At 41.9% G+C, this 21,755-nt stretch overlaps 1 protein-coding gene across 6 annotated transcripts in view; it reads right to left on the reverse strand.

Moving 5' to 3' along the window:
• GRIK2 (glutamate ionotropic receptor kainate type subunit 2) overlaps window positions 1–18,413 on the reverse strand; it is a 366,123-nt gene extending 347,710 nt beyond the window's left edge. For 2 of the 6 annotated variants that reach the window (XM_027731487.2, XM_027731516.2), the window contains exons 1-2: window positions 17,413–17,543; window positions 11,804–12,208 (exon numbers count right to left, since the gene is read on the reverse strand). In XM_027731487.2, the coding sequence (XP_027587288.1) occupies window positions 11,804–11,918 (115 nt within the window). In that variant the 5' untranslated portion in view covers window positions 11,919–12,208; window positions 17,413–17,543. Of the gene's footprint in view, window positions 1–11,803; window positions 12,209–17,412; window positions 17,545–18,370 lie in introns of those variants that run through there. The other 4 variants (XM_039390674.1, XM_039390671.1, XM_027731507.2 and 1 more) reach the window with 3 other exon arrangements.
• Window positions 18,414–21,755: the final 3,342 nt, after the last annotated feature.

Raw genomic sequence — 21,755 nt, forward strand, 5'->3', positions numbered from 1 at the left:
TACCTCAACATTCCTTAAAATGGAAACCCAGAAAACCTACCTAGATGTTTGTTGCACTGCTATAGTTTTATTCTACCTGCCTAGGAAGACATTAAACTGTAGCAGAAATGAACTTTACTATGCTCTACTGATTTACAGTACTCCTAGTTGAAACCAGTAAATTGGCACAATTACCTCCTCTTAAAAGAGTAGTGAAAGGAAGTTGCTATGGGTCTAACAGAGGAAAATCATCTCTGAAGATTTCAGAAGCATTGCGACAGATTTCCCTTTCACCAAGAATATTGTTCCATGGTAAATTGAGTTGATGTTTTAACAAGCACCATTTCTACATTTTTAGTAGTTGGAAGGGGGTGTTGTATGCATAGGAGCCCATATATATCCATAGCTTCATTCACAGAATTTAGTTTATCTTTCCTAGAGCATAAAATTATAAAGTGTTCCTTTTTCTTTTTCTGTCATAAATATGCTTGACTTTGTGTGGGTTTTTGTTAAATTTCATGGCTTCTTGCTTGAATTTTTTTTGTTTGTTTTCGGGACCACTTTGAAAATATTCATGAAGATCACACCCTATGAGAACAGATTCTACCACCTTCACAGCTCTTTGCTATCCCAGGCTCGCACTACTTGTCAGGAAGCAGATGGATAATCCTTATGAGTCCTTCCATCAAAGACCCCTGATGCACCCTCAGGCATTTCTCCTGGTTTACGTTAACAACAACTCCAGCAAAGGAGACACACTCTCACTTTTTTTTTCTGCATTTGGGTCACCACAGTATAAAAATATGTGTATATGTACACGTTCACACAGGGCTTACTTGTGAAACTGTTGTTGACTATTCCTTTGTTCAAGTCAAAAAGAACACCTTTGACACTAAAATGATTGTCAAAAAAATAAGTAAAAGGGACTTATCATCAAAAGTCCAACAATTTATTGTTAATATGGATTAGTGAAAATATTGTTGTTTACTTTTTTGAGTATATAAACAGAGTGGAGTAGGTGACAGAGAGCTTTTAGTTTTCTATCCCTATAACCATCAGACGGGTTCTGATTAGTAGGACACCAGTGATCTGTGGAAAATTGAAGGAACGGGGGTGGGCTAGGGGCGGAGGGGAAAGCTTCCAAAAACACATGCTGCAAATTTTTTACAAACTATAAAATTGCAGTCAGGAGAGGAAATCAATGTGAACAGAGCTCCTGCACCCACAAGACAGATAAATACAACAGCTTTATCCAACTCAAGTATCTTTCCATGAATGAAAAAAAGCAAAAAGTGCTGCAGAAAGCAACCCACACTCTTTGTATAAGAACATGGTATAGTCTTACCTTAAATTCCCACAAATGTAATGCTTAATGAACATTGACGATCATAGAATAGTGCAAAGGTACAGCTTAATTTGAAATCTCCAATGTCTAGACACAAAAGGTCACCTATGGGCAACACTGAAGATGTTATGACTGGCTAATGTTGATTTGGTCTTTAAATGTGATTTTTCATTTTTTAGGCAGGTTTGAAAAGACATTAGGAAATCTGATTTAATGCATTTTTGAACACATTTTTCTTAGCCATATCACAGTCACACAGTAAGTTTCTTCAGGCATATTGAATGTCGAGAATGATAGAGTCTGCTGAGATCTGAAGAGATGAGCCTTAATAACACTCATATTTTATAGTCTTTCCTTCTCAAGGACATTCTAACAAATACATATAGCACTACTGAAAGGAAGTCACATGTATCTTTGACATAGTTCCATTTTCTTTCCTCAGTTGCTTACAGATGAGGCATGCACAGGGCTTACCAATTCTCCTGAACTGACCCCTTGCATGTTTTCTCCAAGGCTAAGATCAAATCTAGGCATGAACAGATTATTTAACTATGTTTCTGCTCTTTATGTAAACATCATACTCAATATTCAGTAACAAGCAAAGGGATTTAACTAAGCAAATTCTTAGCTTAAAAAAATAAAGCTATGTTTTCACTTGGTATTATTGGATCATTTTGTCAAATGTTACCTTTACTTTTGATATTAACTGGACAGAAACAAAAATCTTACTAGTCGCACAGTCATAAATGGTCTTTGTATGTAAACAGTGCTTATTTCATTGACGCCTTTCAATTCCTTTCTCTTATTTTTTCAACACTGATGACCTTGAATTTATCTGCATTATTTTTCTCAAACCACTTACATCCTGCCAATCAACTTCTTTTTTTTTCTTTCAAAAAACCAAAGAGAATAGCGTAGTCAGGGATATCTGCGAGTATGTCCAAGTAGTTCATTGTCTAAAATAGATCAGCACCTCAAGGTACGAAGGAAAACACCAAAAAACTGTTAGCTTTGAAAAGGGACTGATTCAAAAGCACAGTTTTTCAAAATTAGCAAGACACACTCCCCCAAGTACTTGACATATTGTTTTAAAAGAAAGAATTCCAGACTTGCCCTCAAAATGGCTATGAGCAGTCACTGGTGACAGAATATGAAGCAAGAATAATGAATGTAAGTACAGTATACAAATACATACTAATAATTTATTAAAGGTTTGTATGATTTTTTTTAATTTTCAGTTATTGAAATGCATAAAATGTGAATATACATTTTCATTATTGTATAAAAAACCAAAAATCACTGTTGAATCATTTTAAAAGAAAATTAATTCCCCTGATTTAGAGTACTCCATGTGTTATTAATTTTCCTAATGTAACTTTTTACCCAATTCCTTAATGAATAAGTAAATGGAATTTCTTTTAAAGATTTCCTTCATTGTAGGATAAATGTTGCAAATTAACAATGAAATTATTGCTTTAAAAAATTCTTTTTTCTTACAGAATGTGTAATCTTCATGTTCATTACTGTTATTTACATAGACTTCTACATAGTACAATGTTTTTGATTGTGTTGTAACTGCAGTGTTTGATCAGTGGAACAAGTTGTACTGCTAATACTGAACTGCATTAACCAGTGAGTATACCCTTTTCAACTTGAAAAAAACAACCATCAGTCAAAATTATTTTCTATCATGTTGAATTTGTTTATGGATAGATAGATAAATATTATTAAGGTCAATAAGTGAATGACAAAGTTAGGCATAAAAAAACTGTGGTGTGATTTAAAAGACAATTGGGAAAAAAAGTGTCAAGGAAAGACAGGTTCTGGAATGAGCTCCTTAGTTAATGTTAACCAGCACAGATGGTTTGACTAGAAGAGCGCTGTATTCAGCATCGTTATGGACCTAATCATTCACCAATTCATACAGACAATTAAAATAGCTAGGATAAACAGACACATTTCTGTGGACTTTAACATAATTACTTAGTTTTAGCATTAGAGAGATCTAAACCAGTCTTTTTCTATGCAGCATCCTGCAACTTACAGCTACAGAAAGGTAGAGAAGAGTCAGACCTAAAGTATGCTGCAAGTTATCTTATTTCAGTATTTGATCCATAAATTATAAAGTCATAGACTATGCTGAGTTGGACGGAACCTACTAGGATCATCAAGCCCAACTCCTGGCCCTGCACAGGACACCCCAAGAGTCACATCATGTGTCTGAGAGCATTGTCCAAATGCTTCTTGAACTCTGTCAGGTTTGATGCTGTGACCATTTCCCTGAGGATCCTGTTCCAATGCCCAGCCACTCTCTCTATGAAAAACCTTTTCCTGATTGTACTTCTGAATACCTACATATAAGATAAGTATATATATATGTATATATATAAAACTTTACAAGGTATCATATCATTTATGGTATAAAAATAAAAACAAACTAAACCATCAAGGACTGTACATCTCTGACAATCTAGGTAGTTGGTATTGACTGATGATTGAGCACTGATGGAAAATATGGGTAGGAATAGAAGAATTAATTGGTTTCCAAGTAAAATAACTAGTTTCTTCAAAGTTTTGTAATGTGGAATGTTGAGGCAGGACTGAAAATATTTACTTGCATGCTTAAAAATACTGAAAGCCAAATTTTACCATTATGACCTACGAGACTCAGATTTTCTTGTAAATGCTTCAGGCTTACTAGTGTAATTATTTTAATTACAGACTCTTTGGTAAATCATGTCCTAATTGTGCAACTTTTAAATAACATCAAAAATGTGAGTTGATTGATATAACTGATATATGTTTAGCTCTTGAACTGATCGGAATAGTTGGTATATCTTTAGCTCCTAGAGAAAGACAAAAGCCTAAATGGGTGGCAAGTTCAGTTATAAACTAATCCTTAATAAATTTACCCAGATTATTACCTACTAATTGTGTATATGCAATGAAAAGTGGTTTTTAAATTATCAGTTACCTAATGACAAAAACTGTTTTAAAGTAATAGTTATTTTTACATTCAGAGAAATGTGACTCTGAATTTGAAATATTTTCCTGGAGACACAGAAAGAGCTAAATGTGGAGATGGAATGCTCTTCCAAAGTGAAGTAGATCTGCACCTATTGAAGCAAGCTTGATAATCTTTATTCAATAAACTTCTGTAGAGTAAGTAATCAGTTAAATATATGTGTTCACAAACAAGTCCTTATTTACAGGACTAATTATGATTACATATTGTAAAAACAAGCGCCACTCATTTACTGGCAAGTTTTTAGCAGAATGGGTGAGCAGTCTCTGTTTCAGCATTTTTTTGTTTTTTCATGTCAAGAAGAAACTGTTGAGCCATTAATATATTAATCTTTCCCTTTTAAATTTCCACCTGAGAAAATGAGTTCAGTGTATGGTAATAAACACTAAAACCTGAGGAGAAAACAAAAAGCCCTACTCAAGCCACTTTGACTTTCTCCATATCGCTGATCCATGAGAGGCATGGTTCATCTGGTCTCACTTTAGCCACATAAGAATTATCCAGCCTGAGTCAAATTTGTCTAATCCTTCTGCCTCTTTCACTCTGTAAATACTGCAGAGGAGCCATAAGGCATGGCTTAGACTAGAAGTTTAATTTTAAGACAGAAATGAGGACTTCCAGATTAGTGTATTTCTCTAAAGACGAAATTCTTTAAGACCCGCAAACAAATTTACCTTCCAATGCATTGATAATAAAAATGCTTATTGTGAACCAAGAACAAACTTTATAATCTAAGCACTACAGTGTAGCTATGCTTTTAACTACCCCTACCCTAGACTCCACTCACAATACTAGCAGGGAACCTGTTTTTCTAAATCCCAGGCAGAAACACCTAGAAATGGAAACACTTCAAAAAATTATATTATCTAACAATGTGTATTTCATTTCAAAGCAGCCTACCAAACACATTCTTAGATGCATTTCAATAGGGGTTTGGATTACAAGAGTAAGGTTCAAGGAAATCTGAATCACAGTTAATCCAAGTCACTTGCAAATCTTGATGCAGGAGTATCTTTGTAGGCAATATAAAAAAGAGCAGTCACGAGCACTGCACACATGGTTTACTTATGATTTTTGCCCAAAGGAAAAAAAATGGTGCGTTTTAATTCAGAATAGTTGCTTTTTAAAGAAGTTTAGAATATATTTTTGAGTTTGATTAGTATTTTACACAACATTACAGTACCATCTACTTTATCCAAAGCTGGCTGAACTCCAGTATTGGAATAGCAATCATCACATGTCTGTTCTGTACTCTTTGCATTACTGAAAGCTTTGGCTATTTAAACTGAAGGTGCCTAAGACAATTATTACTATATAACAAAGGAATCAAAAAACTTCGTGGGGAGGAGGGGGCGGGGAAGAGAAGGAAGAACACAACATGGATGGCACAGGACACACACAAAATTAAAAGTATTAATATGACAGTGATCTTTGATTCTCCATATTCCAATTAAGATGTGACAGCATAATGACATTATGTCATTATGTTATCATATTGTTTAATCTAATCTTCCAACATACATTACAGCATCACATTATAAAAAGTTTATTCGGGAAAAATTAATTTGCCTTGCAGATTGAGGACTATGGAAAAAAGGCACCTTCTAGTTTCTATTTTGCATTATTGACAGACCTTCTAGTAATTGTTCCTCTGAAAGAGATTAAAGAGGATGAAGGTTAAAACTCAGAAACAGGCAAGGTAAATATTTTAAGTAGGGGACAAAGACCTGCTTTATTTACAATGACTACAAAACGTTTGGTTTGCTTTTTTTTAAATCTAGGGGATTTTCTCTAGTATAAAATAAATACATAAAGAAATGAAAAAACTCTCTAATATTTGAGTTTAGAAAAATCTCTTTTTCTCTAATTTCTTATCTCTGGTGGCAGAAACCATTTCATTCAGCAACCACATTTAAATTGGAGGTATTACTTGAACTTTGCATCTTTTCAAAAGACAAGTAGCAGTCAGTAAGAAGCATGTTATACTCCCAGCATCCAAGCTATCAGACAATCGTGTGAAAATCATTTTATAAGGCTATTGGTGTTCCAAACGCTGGGTGAAAGGATCTGGGGATATTCCAGAAAGCCCACACGGATGAAAGCTTTCTTAACCTACATTAAATCTTGATAATGTAATAATGAGTCTTTTAAAAGGATAATTCTAATTCCCCTATCTAGTGCAATAAAGACTGTATACAGCTAATCTGCTTTGCCCTTTCAATTAAACTCATCCAGGACGTTCTATGTAGTCAGCACCCTGAATGAGTCATTAAAATTCTCGTTCTGTAAGAGTTGTGTGCAGCGCACCGTTGTTTCTAAATTCCATTAAATCCAAACGGTCTTTATCGCCCCATGACCACTGTGACTTCAATCAGCCAATTTAATTACCTTACAAAATTGTCAGCAGAAGCAGCAAAGAAAAACAGGAAGGGTTGTGACGTTATCAAATTGAAATCTTCCTCTGTGCTGTTTAATCTAGACCAGTCAATAACAATGCTTCTCACCTCCTTACTGCTTTCCCGAGGCTCTTAACCTTACTCTTCTTTGAAAGATTTCTGTTGTTGTTTATAAGACTGATTTGAACTCCTCTCTGTGAGGATGTTAATAGATATCGAAAGCTTCTTGTCCTTGGCAGTAAATTTTTCATTGGCTCTGAATGCTGGACTTGCCAAGACACGGACCCCCGAGGGCTGCCTCAAGTGTTTGGCTTGCAGATTTTCTTTGCACTCTCGATTTGAAGGCAGACTGCCTTCCCCACTTAAATCAGATACGTAAATTTTCTCATTTCTCTCAAATACAGACACAAAGCTTACCTCCTTCCACTAAAAGGATGTCAATGCAAAATCCGAAGGAAAGAGAATACATATGCAGGAGAGTTATTGCAAGTCCTTTAAGAAAGCTCTATTTGATTACCCAGCAGGTATTTTTCACTTGAACTCTTGTCTCATGCACTTCTGCACAGAACTAGCTCCCACTGCTGTGCCGTGACTTCCCTAATTTTAAATGCTACATTTTGAAAATGGTCTCCAGAATCCCAGAAATGTGTGGTTTGACACCTATTGGCAACTGCACAAGCAGTGGATGCAATAAGCCAGCCTCTTCTGTGATTTTGCCACACTCGAACTCGTAAAAACAATTACATGGAGATAAACTCAATCTGTTTGAGACAAAGAAGCTCAACTAAGTATGTCAGATTAGACCCGTGCTAAATCTTCACAGAGGAAGACTCAGGCATCTAGCAATTCCCCTCTTGGGGTTCCCACAATGGAGTTAAGAAATTAAGGATTTTTTTCCAAGGTCCCAAACAGTACCTGATTATGTAAGGTTTAATTTGCTGTTTGTTTTATGTAGGGCATCAGGAAAGTGCTAGTTTTTTGAGGCTTTGGCATAAGGTTTTATTTTAGAAAAAAAAAATTTAAAAAGTAATCAATAGTAGGAAATGTTTCTGGTAAGAGTTCAAAACTCTCCCTTTGTTCCTTGAAAAGTTTTTTCCATTCTGTCTTGAATTTCTTTTGCTTTTAAGTTGCAAGAAGCCACATGCACACGCGCACACATACACCCTTCCTTTATGGTTTATTGTAACACAAAGCATTCAGCTCCCTTTCTCATCCGCTTGAAGTCAGGCAACTCCAAAGCAACAAAAAGTCAAAACTACAGGTATAGGCCCCTACTTGTCTTTATCCTTCTTGAATGTGTTGAAGAAAATAAAACATCACACAAAGTGGGTTATCACTTATCAGGCTATTGAGCCCCCTGCAATGGAGGTCTTTAGTCTTTCACCACACTCACGAATAATGAGTCACCCGAGAGAAAATGCAACGGGGAAACGGCTTTCACCTTCCAGTCACAGGTCCCCCTTCACACCTTTGCTGTAGGAGACGAATTGATCACAGGACTAGAGACAAGGTCGGAAACAGGTAGTTTAAATAAATGAGGGCATTTTAGAGCACTCCAGACTTCAAAGAGCTGACACGTAGTAGTAGGTGGGAAAAGAGGGGGTTTAAATAGCCCGGGATTTTACTGCCTTGGGCAAGACAAGGAGTGGGTTTCTGAAAGGAGAGGTGAGCAATTACTGACGACTGATAGCTCTTAATGGCTTGTTAATTCAGAATTTCGTGGACAAGGTGTTGGGATGCCTTCAGGAGCTAAAGGTAGATCGAGGTGACCTAGGAAAAGGGGGGGTGGGGGGCGAGAGGCTGAGTCCGGCCAGGGCAGGCTGACCTGCCCAGTGGCCATGGGCAGAGGGGCGGCTCGGCTGGGCTCTGGATCCGCCGAGTTCCCTACCATTTCTTGGAAGCCGCTGCCCTGGGTCTGTGCTTACACAGGAGCAGTGAATCAGAAAGCTACGAAACATGATCCCCGATAAAGTAACTGATCTGCCAGCGGTCAGGTATTTTGGCTTTTGTTCGGTGCCAAGTGATAAGGAAAAGGTTTCAATCACACTTAGCACCGCGGAGAGACAAATACTAGGCTGCTGTTTTCTCCCTCATCAAGATGGGACCTGTCCTTTTATCCGCAGCAATGGTTTAAGACTGTTCCCATTTGCCACTCTCGAATACCGTATGCACAAGCCTAACCTCCAGCGTTTCCTGGGTTTGCTAATGGGAAACTGTTCAGAAACAGAAGGGAGGGAGCTTGGTCCCATGCCCCATGAAGCAAAGCGTCATTTAGGAAGGGCGGCAGGTGTGATGCCCGAATACCACGTTGCCTAACTCCAGTAGCAACAGCAGGTGGGTGTCCAGGTGTCTGAGCAAGTGTCGCTGGGGAGGGAACAATGCCATCGTACAAGTCTCTCCCCGTGTTTCCTCTTAAGACGCAGGCAGAAATAACCTCCCGCATTTGACAGATAGCCCAGGTCGTTCGACTTCCCTGTGTGGTTGCTAAAAGGTAGTTTGAGAGCGAGAAAGAGGGAGAGAAAGGACATGCCGGCTAGTCCCAACATAAGAGGAGCCGTGGGAAGGACAATGCGAATCCATGGTGGCTAATTTGCACAGAAGGAATGAGGGGGCTGCAGTTCTGGCAGGCTTCAAGCTCTCCCCTGTTGCCATAGTGCTACTGGCTGAGGAAGAAGAGCGGGGGCTGGCAGGCTGCCTTCTGGAGGGAATCTCCTCAGCTCTCGCTTCTTCTCGGGAACGACTCCATGGCATCCCGTCCTCCTGGTCGCAAGGACATCCCAAAGGGACAGATAACACGGGAATCCGGAGGGGGAGGCGGGGCATTCCCCCTCAGAAATAACGAAAGCTTTTTCACAGCTCACTCCGTATTCCTTCCGTCCTCCCCGCCATGCCCTACACAGTGACAGAGATGTCAGCCTCTGGGAAGGAGCGGGAGTTCTCTCGTGGTCACAGAGTCACTCCACACCTGGACTAGGCTAAATCCAGACTCCTTAAAACATAGATGTGCAACAGGCCTGGATGACCAGGGCAAAAATCTTCTTTGTGCTCTCTCACATTTAACATTCTCCATAATAAAATAGACTAACCAACTGTTCCCTTTCTACTTTTAAGGCTCAGTGATGGGTTGGAGACAACTCTTTTGAAAGACAAAAAACATGATGCGGAATTCCTACTCCGCTGCTACAAACGCTGGAGTGAGCACAACTCGTTGGCCAGCTGTGTGACCAGAGTAGTTAACCTGGTACATGCACCACTATGTCACTGGATGCCAGAGTCCCGCTGTATTACCTTTCAGCCTCGGAATTATTTATTATTCTAACCACTGCCAAACCTCTCCTCTCCAGGGCTGTCTCTACAGGTACACTGGACTGGAAATTCAGAGGAAATGCCATGCTGAAAGTTCACACACACACGCTTGCTAGTACTGTGGCCGAGAAGATGTCTGTTTATGCAGCTACCCCTGAATGTAACTCAGACTCCTAGAGACTAACCCTCGGGGCCCGTTAGGAATCCCGGTTCGTGGAAGGACAGACGGTCGGACAGTGCCAGACTGCAGGCAGTCCTAGCACTCTATTCACGGCCATAATTATGTATCGGACTGATTGCAAAATAGACCCCACAATGATATATGGACCCGTTTAGCCATGTCTAAAGGAACAAGCATTCCTGAAGACGGTTGCTAAGAGCAACGTAACTTAAGCACCACCTTTAGACCAGATGGAAGCAGAAAAAAAAGTGCTGCTAGGAATTCAGCACACGGGATGGATAACAGCCTGGTTACTTTTTAATCATTACTCACCTTCCCCTCCATATAAAAGTGTGTGCGGGGGTGCTGATTTAAATGAGATCTATCTAAAATAGACACAAACCAAGTCACTACTCGCAGGCAAAGGCAAGAGCTTTCAGTGTCCCACAGAAATGAATGTAGTGGCTACAACAGTTTATCATGAACAGCGCGACTGAGGGAGAGCCTCACTTCCTCCCTCCAGCCATGCTGTCGGGCAGTCACACAGGATGCCGCTTGCCTAGGGAAGCAGCTTTCGGCCTGTCCCCTCCGCCACCCTCCCCACCGTGGCTCGCCTGCGGTGCCTGGGCGACTAGAAGGACGCTGATGCGGGGCTCCTGTCGTGGTTCACCCCGGACTAGCGCCGGATGACTTTCCCTGGCCGCACAGCCCCCCTCAGACCTGCGTGTAACTTTCCGTCCTGTCCTTCCTCACTGCAAAACTTCTGTAGGGGATGCAGGGGTTGGAATTTCTCCCTCGCTTGCTTGCTTATACACACGTACACACGTGCGCATGCACAGGTAGACCTCTTATGGTTAGTGCCACGGTCCAGCTGGGATAGTCTTTGAATTGTAAACCCGCTCTACTCTCCTTGAAATTTCATTCTGATTTACTTCCCTCCCCCCCCGGGAGAGAAGGGAAATCATGGAACTTTTCTCGCATAGAAATGTTGTGCTTTTGAAAGGTACCGCAAAAGCTCTTTCACGACCACTGCTCAAGACATAAATCATCTCTTCTCTAACCCTAAACGCCACTCAAGTGTCAAGCAAGTAGACAGACGCTTCAAGGGAAATCAGCCCAAAGGTCTCAATTCACAGCCTTGCGCCCGCACGGGATCGGCTCGGGGGGAGGATCAGAGCCGGGCGGCCGAAACTTAACAACTAGTTGACAGGTTTTTAACTGATCAAATGCATCAAGCATCGCATTAGCCACGCTTTCCCCTACTGTGGAAACAATAAAGGAAAACAATGGAAACAATTACGAGGAAGCCATGCAAGCTGCGCAGAGCCTTAGGCAACCGCGTTTGCCAGTCATTTTTGTATTGTTATTATAATTATCATCATCACCATGCCGTTACTAGGGCTACAATGAGCTGCAGCGACAGAAAAAAACACACAGCAATTCATCCCTCCGGATGCAAAATAGAGAGGGACTTCTGTGCCTGACTCCGTTAGCACGTCCCAGCTCTCCCCCAGCATCCCCTTCTGAGTCAATCCTACGTAAATCACATTCAGGCTTAAATGAGCAATGAAAAAAGTGTCGAGAAATCTTACCAAATCTTAATACATGTGTGGTTCCTTGAGAATATCCAATCCACAGTAAGCAAAGAAGGAATCTAACGGTGCATCTGAAGACTGAATTAGTTACAATAGGGGAAATAATCTTCATGATGTTTCTATGCACACACGCGCTGCCTTACTTCCCCCTTCTAAGCCGTCAGGTTTCCCGGTAGGGTGAGAATGAGGATACGTAAACTGATGGCCCTCAGACACGATCACGGCATGGTCACAGAGAGAGGAGAGAGTCTACGCTTCCCAAACCCATTAGCAATCCCTGCATGTTCTTCATTCACTGCGCCAAGGAGCAACCTTCAACTGCAAGGAATGGTGGGACATCCATGTTAGTCGGGGGAGAATCCTTGAGAAATCCAAACACACACAATGTCCAGCCGAGTAAACCTGGGAGGCAAGAAAGGAGGAAAATCAATAGGTAATCCAGCTCGAGAAATCGCTGAGGCATCACCACATAGCGAGCACCAGCCGTTTCACTGGCGAAGCTTTTGCCGTGCTCCCATTCTACTGCACTGCTGCACAGCTTCTGACGCGAAGCCAAGATTAAGTGAGAGAAATTGAGATAGCTCTTCTCTGCTTAAGGCTGCCTGCCAGACAGCCTTCCCAATTTCTATTATGCAACCGATCTGATCGCCTGGCATTGTTGAAGGAAAAAAACAGCTCGGTTTTATTTACATGCTTCTAATTGCTATTAGTATTTCAGTTGTTCTGAACAATATCTATAAGGTGTGGGGGGTGTGCTACAGGGGAGAAGGGAATCATTTGTGTAAAAATCAATTCATGCATTTTAATACCTGACTGCCTGGCTCGAAATCACTTATCTTTAGAGTTGTGAAAGAGAAGGCTGACAACAAAGTCATGCAGGTTATCAGAGTAACATTCAGGCTTAAAAAAAAATCATGATATTTACATTCACTAACTGTTACTCATGTTAATGTATGAATTAGGATAAATGCAATGGCTTGTATACTGATCGTCCTTAGGAACTTGCTCCAGACACAATGATTACAGAGCACCAGCCTGATTTTGCAAGGTAAACAGAAATCGGCAGTACTAGAACAACCTTGTTGAATGCAAAGACCTGTTTCTCTAAACTTAGTGGAATTGCAATGTTGCTTAACAGACAGTAACTTGGGGATTTACTAGTTTATGATTTTCACTTTATTCTGCCACTCTCTTATTTGCGCTCTGCTTTCCTTTCACTCTACTATTATGGAAATGTTGCTGTTCCTCCCTGTGCTGAGAGATCTATGTAGTTTGTCATTTGCAGTCCTCAGTGAGAACAATAACACTTTCCAGTTTGATAATGGGATACTGACTTTATATCTTCAAATGTAGTCACGGACTTTGTCTTTTGGCCAGGTGTTCCAAAGAAGATAAACTCATTTTGTGGACTACTTCAGATTTTCCTTGGAAATACAATTGGTTGTGTGCCTGAATCCATTGAAATACATTGAATTGGGACTGTCAGGTTTTGCAATCTAAGTGAAGCTCTTGCTGAACCTACTTAAGCTTTATTACAAACACTAAAATATAATTTCTATATTTCCCACCAGGAAAATGAATGCATTTTATTCTACATTCTGCCTACAGACATCTTTTGTCTCCTTTATCTCCCTCCCTGCCTTTTATTACTAAAGAAAATATCACTGCGAGACTTCCCCCACAGGTACATACAGATGAACACAGAATAAACTTAACTTTACAGAAATAAATACCGATGATACCAAGCTAATGAGAGCACTCTGAGGAATCTATCAGAAGCAGAGCATGGCAGAGGTGAGTTACAGTTTGTTCTTAAATAACATCCATGTGTTGTAGACATGTAAATAAGTAACAGCAGCATTTGGATTATAACCTGTACTGTTGGTCCTCTGCATCCTTAAAAGTGTTAGCAATTCACAGTAACTTTTTATTATCTTGCATTACTGATTTCCTCTGCACACTTTTAGTTGAAACACTGTAAAACGCTGATGAAAAGAAATGTATGTTCTGCGAGGGGATTATTAAACATCATTGATTTTTTTTTTTTTCCTTAAGATGGAGGCATAACTGCAGTGTCAAAAATAACTATCATGAATGGCTAGTTCTGCAGTCTAGCAGGGAATTCAATCACACGATTTGACTACTGGAGCACTTTAAAAAGAACACCTGGTGTTAAAAGCAAGGATATCTAGCGACTCCTTCAGTTCACACTTAGAATATCTCCCAGTTAAAACGCAGAGAGATGTTTTTTCTTCTGTTTTCTATTTCATTTATTCTCTTCTACTCGTTTATATTTTATCTTAGTCCAAGGAAAAATAAAACCGACCCACGTGAATACTATGAAAGTTCTTTGCCTCCCTCCCTGGTGTCGCTGAAATAAAGGACATTAGACATCCTTAGATACATTTTTAATTGTGAATGCTCAGATGCAGCTTGCTGCCTAACCGAATTTTTATTTATTTGTTTCATTTAGTTTTGGTAAGCAGTTTTGAAAATATAATATTCATGGTCAACTTCAGTCCATTAAACAAGAGATAAACTTTGGGAAAAGTGACTGCTGTTATCAGTCTGATTTTCTAAGGTCTCAAAAAAAAAAAAAATACAGCTACCTGTAATCTCAGCACAACAGAGCTCCTAACTCACTGAGGTGTTTAGAATTTGAATCACAAAACAACTTGTGGTTAATTCCTGTTACTACTAAACACTCAGCAGCCCACGCTGCAGCCCCTGGTCTCACGCCTGAGGCTCACACCGGGTTTCCTTCCCCCCGCGCCAGCATCCCCCGCCGCCGGCTGCGGCCTCAGCACCGCGGACAGCGCCCGGCGCGGCCCCGATGGCCCCTTCAGCACCGCGGAGAGCACTCCCGGCCGCCGCCGCCCCTGCTCTGGGTGTCAAAACGCCTTTTCTGTCATCCTTTCCAGTCACTTCACGGTATGGAAAGAAAATTAAAATCTGTTATCGGCTTCTTAAAGACATATATTATATTCTCGATTATGTTAGCTAGCCAGCTATTTTGTGGCATTTTATGGCTTCAGAAGGAGTACCGCTCTCCTTATCTTCTATCACACATCACCTAATGCTCTGCGTGAACATCCTTTCCCCTTTCTTTCAAACCCTAGCTACCACCTTGAGGAAAAGTCGTAATTAACCCAGAAATATTTCCTCAAGAATATCAGTTCCTTATATACAAAAAGTAAATCTTAGGAGACATCAGATGTTTAGAACTCACTATATTTGGTGACTGAAGATCACTTATAGACTATCTAATTAACTCAAGCCTCAATCTTCACCACCCTAAACTCCGCTTCTGTTAATTGGAGTTTAACTTCACTTCTTCTTCGGGAAAGGGAAAAGGAAGGGAATCCTTTAAAAAGATACCTTTGTGCACCCTCCAGAATGATTTCAATATTAAAACAGGTAAAGGTTCTTAGTGCCTTTCATATTTCTTCCCCAGTGATATGTACAGTTCAAAGGCTGAAAATCCCTAATAAAATGTCATGGATAAGCTGGTTTTGTGTTTTGAGAGCTTGTCACCACTGTTACACAGCTCTTTTCATATTAAAGTCTATATGAAACTGCCCTCCACACTTCAGTGATCAGCAACAGGGAAATCTACAATTCCTTGGATATATGTTTTGATTTGTTTGGTCATCTATCTTATACATGCTGGTAACACATCTCTAATACACAAGGACATCTTTAATACACAAGGACAACGTTCAAGTGCAGCTGATATGAAAAACGGTAATCCAGTTATAGGCAGGGAAAGAAGAATAGACAATCTGAGGCCTTTACATCTTTTCTGGTTAATAAAAATCTGCTACACTTTTAGCTGTGTGTCAAGTATAAATGGTGTATATTATGTACATAATGTTTCATTTGGAAAGGGGAGATATGTGATTCTGATTGCCTTATTATATCAGGCGCTTTTCTCATCAGATCTTATTTTTATGTGCTCTTATCACTATAAAAGTTAACCAGTTTCAGCTAGCTGCCACCTACTGGGATGTATAGTTTTATCATATTACTTTGAAAAGGAATGGGCTTTTATTTTCAGGCCATAGCTGTGTCTCTAAGAACCGATAATGAGGTTTTTATGTCACTTAATCTACTATTTTGACCCCTCCCAACAACAACCGATATAAATTTAGTATATGTATAACATACGGTCTCCTAAATGTTTCTTGAACATTTTTTGGCAAGTCCTTGCAAACGCTTCAGGTTCACATGCCACCACAGTCCTCCTGCAATCTGGTGTGAGGAGAGCCACAGCTTCCCGCAACACCTAACCAGCATCTCCAGATCTCTAAAAACAAGAATTGCAGCTTTGCTGACAAAGCAGTAACACAGTCCTCCCTTTTTAAATGTTTGCTAAAGTATTCAAATTAATGTTGATATTATCTTTTAAAAACACATTGTGGCCCACTGGCATTTCACTCCCACTAGCTGTAACAAAACCATAGGTCTTTCTCTGTTTGTTATTATCTCAGTCCAAATTTACAACAAGTTTCTGTTGCACCAGTGATTAGTGACATTTTAAGATAGTAATTAATTTTTAGCTAGTGGAAAGACATGTCTTCTAATTAATGAACTGAGTATGTAATAGACTTACTTGTTGAGGCACTTTTGATTATCACAGAAATGCACTTTCTTGCAAGTTTTAAGGAGCAAGAACAAATATTTATGACATTATCTACATATTAGCATTTGGTCCCTTCAGCTTGTTTTGGGGCTGGGGAAGCTATACAAGATTTTGGGAGTAAAATTATGATGTTTAATGTTTTTCTTTCTCTACTCCCCCAAAAGTTTCCAAGGAAAACGTGAAGAGAGGTTTTCATTACAATGTATTCATTCCTTCTCTCGGTGCGCACACGGCTCTCGTAATCATGCCTCCACTCCGTAGGCAAGAATGTCTTGCTTTCCACAGAGTGTCAGCGCCCTGGCTAGGTTAGCGATGGATGCTCACCCAAAGAATGCTGATTTTGTTCAGAAATAAATGACGGGGTTGCCAACAAGCTGGAAGGGGGACTGGCTGTGTCGTACGGTGGGGGCAGGAGGAGACCTCACGGAAGCAGAGGCTATTGTCCACTCACAACTCTAGCGAAGTTAGAGCCCGTTTCTCACCTCCTCTCCCCGAGGAGAGCGGGTGGCACATCCTCAGTGCTACCGGCTCGGCCTCCCTGAGCCCGTCTCGGGAGCAGCGCTCCGGCTGTGGGAGGGAATTCCGGGCTGCCGCGGGCACTAGGCGGTGTGCATCGCGGGGCTGCGCTGCCCTGGCCTCTCGCCCCCCTTCCCACACCTCCACTTCCAGCATGGGAACATCGGTGGCTCTGACGGTGTGGAACAGCGGTGGGAGGAAGAGAGGAAGACGACAGGTTTGCCTTCCCCGCAGTGAGGGACAGAGCCGGGCGGCAGCAGCGCTTGGGTATTCCAGCTCAACGCCCGTCTTTACCCTGAGACACCTGGCCAAGAGCCATCGTGCAGCTCTCGGCACGACGCGGCCACGGTGCATCCCCTCCGCCCCCCTCCCCCTCCCGCAGCCCCTCACTTGCATGCAACCCCTCCGGCCGTGGCGGACAGCCGGAGACCCCGGGACATCCTCCTACCTTGAGCTGCGGGAGGGGAATCGGGGAGGGAGAGGAAGGCGGAGGCAGGGGAGGAAGGGCGGTGGCAGGACAGCGAGGACAGCCCGGGCTGCTGTGCAGCCGGTGTCCGGGCACCACTGACGGCGACGGCAAGCGGCGCCCGAGCGAGGGAGGGAGGAGGGAGAGAGAGGAGGAGGGAGAGAGAGAAGGAGGGAAGAAGGGAGGGATGGAGGGAAGGGAGGAAGGAGGGAGACCCGCCTCCCTTCGGGAGCGCTGCACAGCGCCCTTTAAAGGAGCAGAAACTCGCTTTCTCTGCGGCCGCCGCCGTCAGCTCCCCACAAAGCCAAGTGTCGCCGCTGCCCCCGATGCTGCCCGAGCCACCGGCGGCCGCAGGACTTCGCGGGCGGCCGACGAAACAGGAGCACTCTCGCCTCTGCTTCCGCGCCGCCGCCCGAGGGTCCCGACCTCCTCGGGCGGCGAGTTTTCAAGGCGTTAAAAGTCCGAGGTCCTAATCGGTGTCCCTGAGCCCGTTTTGTGAACGCGGAGGGAGTGGGAGTTGGACACTGCCGCCTGTAAACCGGCGCTTAGCAGCCCCTGCCCGTCCCCATTTTGCCCCGTGGGTGCGGAGGTGAGCGGAGTGCTCCTACCGCAACCTGCGGGGGTGCTAAAAAAAGTCCGGATGCCTTCGGCTGCTTCTCGACTCCTTTCTCGTGGTGGAACCTGCCTGTCCCCACTCCTTCCTTGAACTAGCGGGTACTAAGTTCGGGCATTTTTTTCGCCACTCTAGCCCTTCCAGGTTGGAAGGGGATCCAGGGAGTGGGCGACTGCCTCTGCCCCACTCCCCTCCCGACTCACTCCTAAGTGGTCGAGGTGAGGGAAGGGGGCTCTGGTAATAGGACCAAGGCCTTCCTCACGAGCTGGATTGGGAAATGTGTCGTTCTGCCCGTCTTGCCCGGCTGCCAGTGATTTCCTTCCTCACCCAGCCGCGCTCGTCCCCACAGCGCCACAGGCGTCTCTCTGCCTCTTCTGCGTTTCTCCCGATTTTGTTTCGTGACTCGGACATGCCTTGAATCGCTGCAGGATTTCCCCTGCGCGTCCCCACCACCTCACAGCCTTCTAGAGGTCTGATCTCTGGGCAGACGTGATGTGCAATTTTACAAGAAAATCCCCGTCCGCTTGCCTTTCCGTCACGGAAAATTCCTGTTCCCAGATCCCCGGGGGAGTGCAGCCCCCACCTCGTAAAGGATGATCAGACCTTGCCCCACTTCATCTACCCAAGTGACCAACTAGGGAGCCCTGGTTATCAGAGGTGGGAGGAGTGTACTCAAAAACCGCCGAAGAGATGGGGCTGGGGCGAGTGGGGGTTGGTGACTGAAAAGCCCCTATAATTAAATAAACAGCAGAGTTGTTGTGCGAAGTAAATAAATAGTCAATGATCCCATTGTGGAGCCGGGCGCAGGCGGCACAGATCGCGGCGGAATCGCAGCGATTGGACTCCGGCCGCTGTGACTTGCAGCTTAATCGGTCCCACAGCACAACCCTTAATTACTTGCAGCACACTTTTATGGCCGACAGAAAATTCATTAGTCAGTTTATTTGCCTGAAACGGTGTTGGAGACAACTCTCACAAAAAAACAAACGCACTGCTAAAGCAGTGCCACCCTGGGAGGTGAAGGGACCTCGGGAGAAAGTGTCACTCCAGAAGCACGCGGGTCGCTTGTGGGACGCTTGTGGGACGCTTGTGGGACTGAGTAGAACAACGCCGTAGAAAGCTGAGCTCTGTGGGATCCTGCGGGAGGGAAGGGAGTGGCGGGGATCTCCACGGGGGTAACCAAGTCATCTCCACGATCTCCGGCAAGGCGAGGCAGGTTAATGCTGCGAGTAGGCAAAGGGTCGCAAGCGTATCAGGGCAGATGAGTAAACGTTTGTGCAAGCAGTGACTCGCTGATTTCGTCCCTCTTTTTTTAATCACTGAGTGCATTTGCACTGTTACTTACTATCCAGAGTTTCCTGACCAGAGAACAAACAGTAAACAGGGCAAACATAAAAATATGTGACTCAAAAGTGTCTCTCTAAGATGAGAGAAGGGAATGGAGGGAAAGAAAAGGGATGTGATATAGTTCTAACATTGCAGATAGATTGTATAATATCCTCATGTAGTCACTTCAACTCAACTACATTGGTGTAGAGTCTTTTCCCTTGTTGCCTGGGTTACATTTCTGTCCAGACAGAAATCCTCAATGCTTTCCTCAGCCAACAACTGTTTATGGAGAATTAGGTCCTCTCAGATAGAAAAGAGGTTCCCAGTGTCAATAGTGCTGTTATCAACACATATTGCTCAGGATATTTAAGGATATTTAAGGATTTTGCACATATCTCATTATAACTCAAAAGAAGAATGTTGGAATAGGAAAATGTGAGCAAGAGTGTTGGAACAACAAGCCTAAGCTCACACTCCAAGTCAGTGACACAATGGGAAGACACTGTGATTGTCTTTTCTCAGGTTTTGACTACTGCAAAATTTTTCCTTTAAATGCTGACATTATAAATTGTTATATTTCTTCTCAGTTACACTGTGGGAACTTTGACCTTTATTAGTATTGACCATCAGAAAGAAACAGGAAAACACAGGCCCAGTTTTTCAATATTCAAAATAAGATGTACCAGAGAATTTGTCACACAAGTTCCTGGACTGTAACAATTCAAAACAAAACAAAAACCAAACCCATAAACCAAAAATAACTACCCAAACTTATTTAATTGCTTGCTTGCTTCATCTTTGTTGTTGACTATTTTAATTGAAATTTACAACTTTATCAAATAAGAATACACGTTTCATCTTTTCACCAGCTAATTAAAATAATTTTTATAAGGCCAATAAGTATTTAACCCCATTAAAAGTAAATAAATTTTCAAAGATCTTTATGACAATAGTTTTGGGGTTTGTTTGTTTTTTCCTGCATAATTTCTAAATATATGAAATGAAATTATCTGGGTTTAACACATTCCCACTAGGTGCATTTACACCTCAAAGTTAGAGGTAATGTAAACTTGTAGCCTAATTCCTTTAAGTCTTCCAAAATGAAATTATCTAAGGATGACAGATACATCCTTTCCCCACAGAAATCTATCACTAGCACTCAGTACATCTGAATATTTAACACTTTTTTTCTTGCTTGCTTTATCTTTCAATTTAGGTCAGCTATGATAACACAAACACTGACAGAATTTAAGATCTTTCAAAAGAGTTTCCATCAATTTTTTTTTTTAATACTGCCACCTCTACAAAGACCCCAAATCAACCAAAATAATCTTTTAGGGATTCTTCATGCTGTGGCTTAACATCCCTAAACACATTCTGTCCAACTTAATGACCCAAATCTGAGTACTGACGCTTGTTCAAAACGAGTGATTCCCAGCTTGTGCCCTGCTATGGAAAACACTGAAGCAAACCTTTGGGACTTCAGACTGTAGACAACTGAGTTTTTTGTTCTTTTTGCCAGTCATTGTTTTATATTATTTTTTTTACTCTCTTGCAATTGTGAACAACACTCTGTAGCCTTTCAGGAAATCTGTGTCCTACTGCTATGGCATAAGGATTTTTGATACAGCTCATGGACAAAGAAAGAATTTTTGTTGCTCTTTTGGCAAAAGAAAATCCTCCCAAATGTTGTCTTTTCACAATTGGTTACAGCTTTTAATGATGACTTTGTATACTTATATTCCTGGTCAAACTGGCTACATTTATCAAGTCATTTCCCTTCAAACAGAAGAGTGGGTCTAAGCAGGATGGCATAAAAGTAAAAAATCTCTGTCTAGAAGAAACAAATCCCTGTTCTTGCGTTAGCCACTTGAGGGAGACAATGAGCCATAGGTATGTCAGTTTGATGGATCACATACAAAATTGATGAGGAATTTGTACCCATTGTGTGTTATTGTTAATTTTAAAAGTGCTGACCTCTGTTACACAGCAGACATGATGTTTCTCATAACACGCCATCAATCGGTATGTCAGACAGTTTTCTTCTCTCTCCTTGCAGATGGTATCATCCAATGACTTTCACTAATATGTCTTAGGTAGGAACATCCAGACTCTTTCAAGATGATATCCCATAACTCTGTAATTAATATCTCATATTTGGGCAACCTCACCTGACTCAAGACTTACACATGGACTCCTTTTATTGTTTAAGAGATACACCCAAGTGTATTACACTGCTAAGAGGGCTACTAAACACTACTAGAAGCCATAAAAAAATAAAATCTTTCCCTGAGTCTGAAACCTTTGGATATAGATGCATGGCTTGGACATTTTTTTTTTTTTTGGTGCCACTCATGATGAAATGTACAATATTGTCCAACAG

The sequence above is a fragment of the Pipra filicauda genome, unplaced genomic scaffold (genome assembly GCF_003945595.2).
Source record: "Pipra filicauda isolate LSUMZ 115617 unplaced genomic scaffold, ASM394559v2 scaffold128_size5466820_pilon, whole genome shotgun sequence".
Classification (NCBI taxonomy): domain Eukaryota; kingdom Metazoa; phylum Chordata; class Aves; order Passeriformes; family Pipridae; genus Pipra; species Pipra filicauda.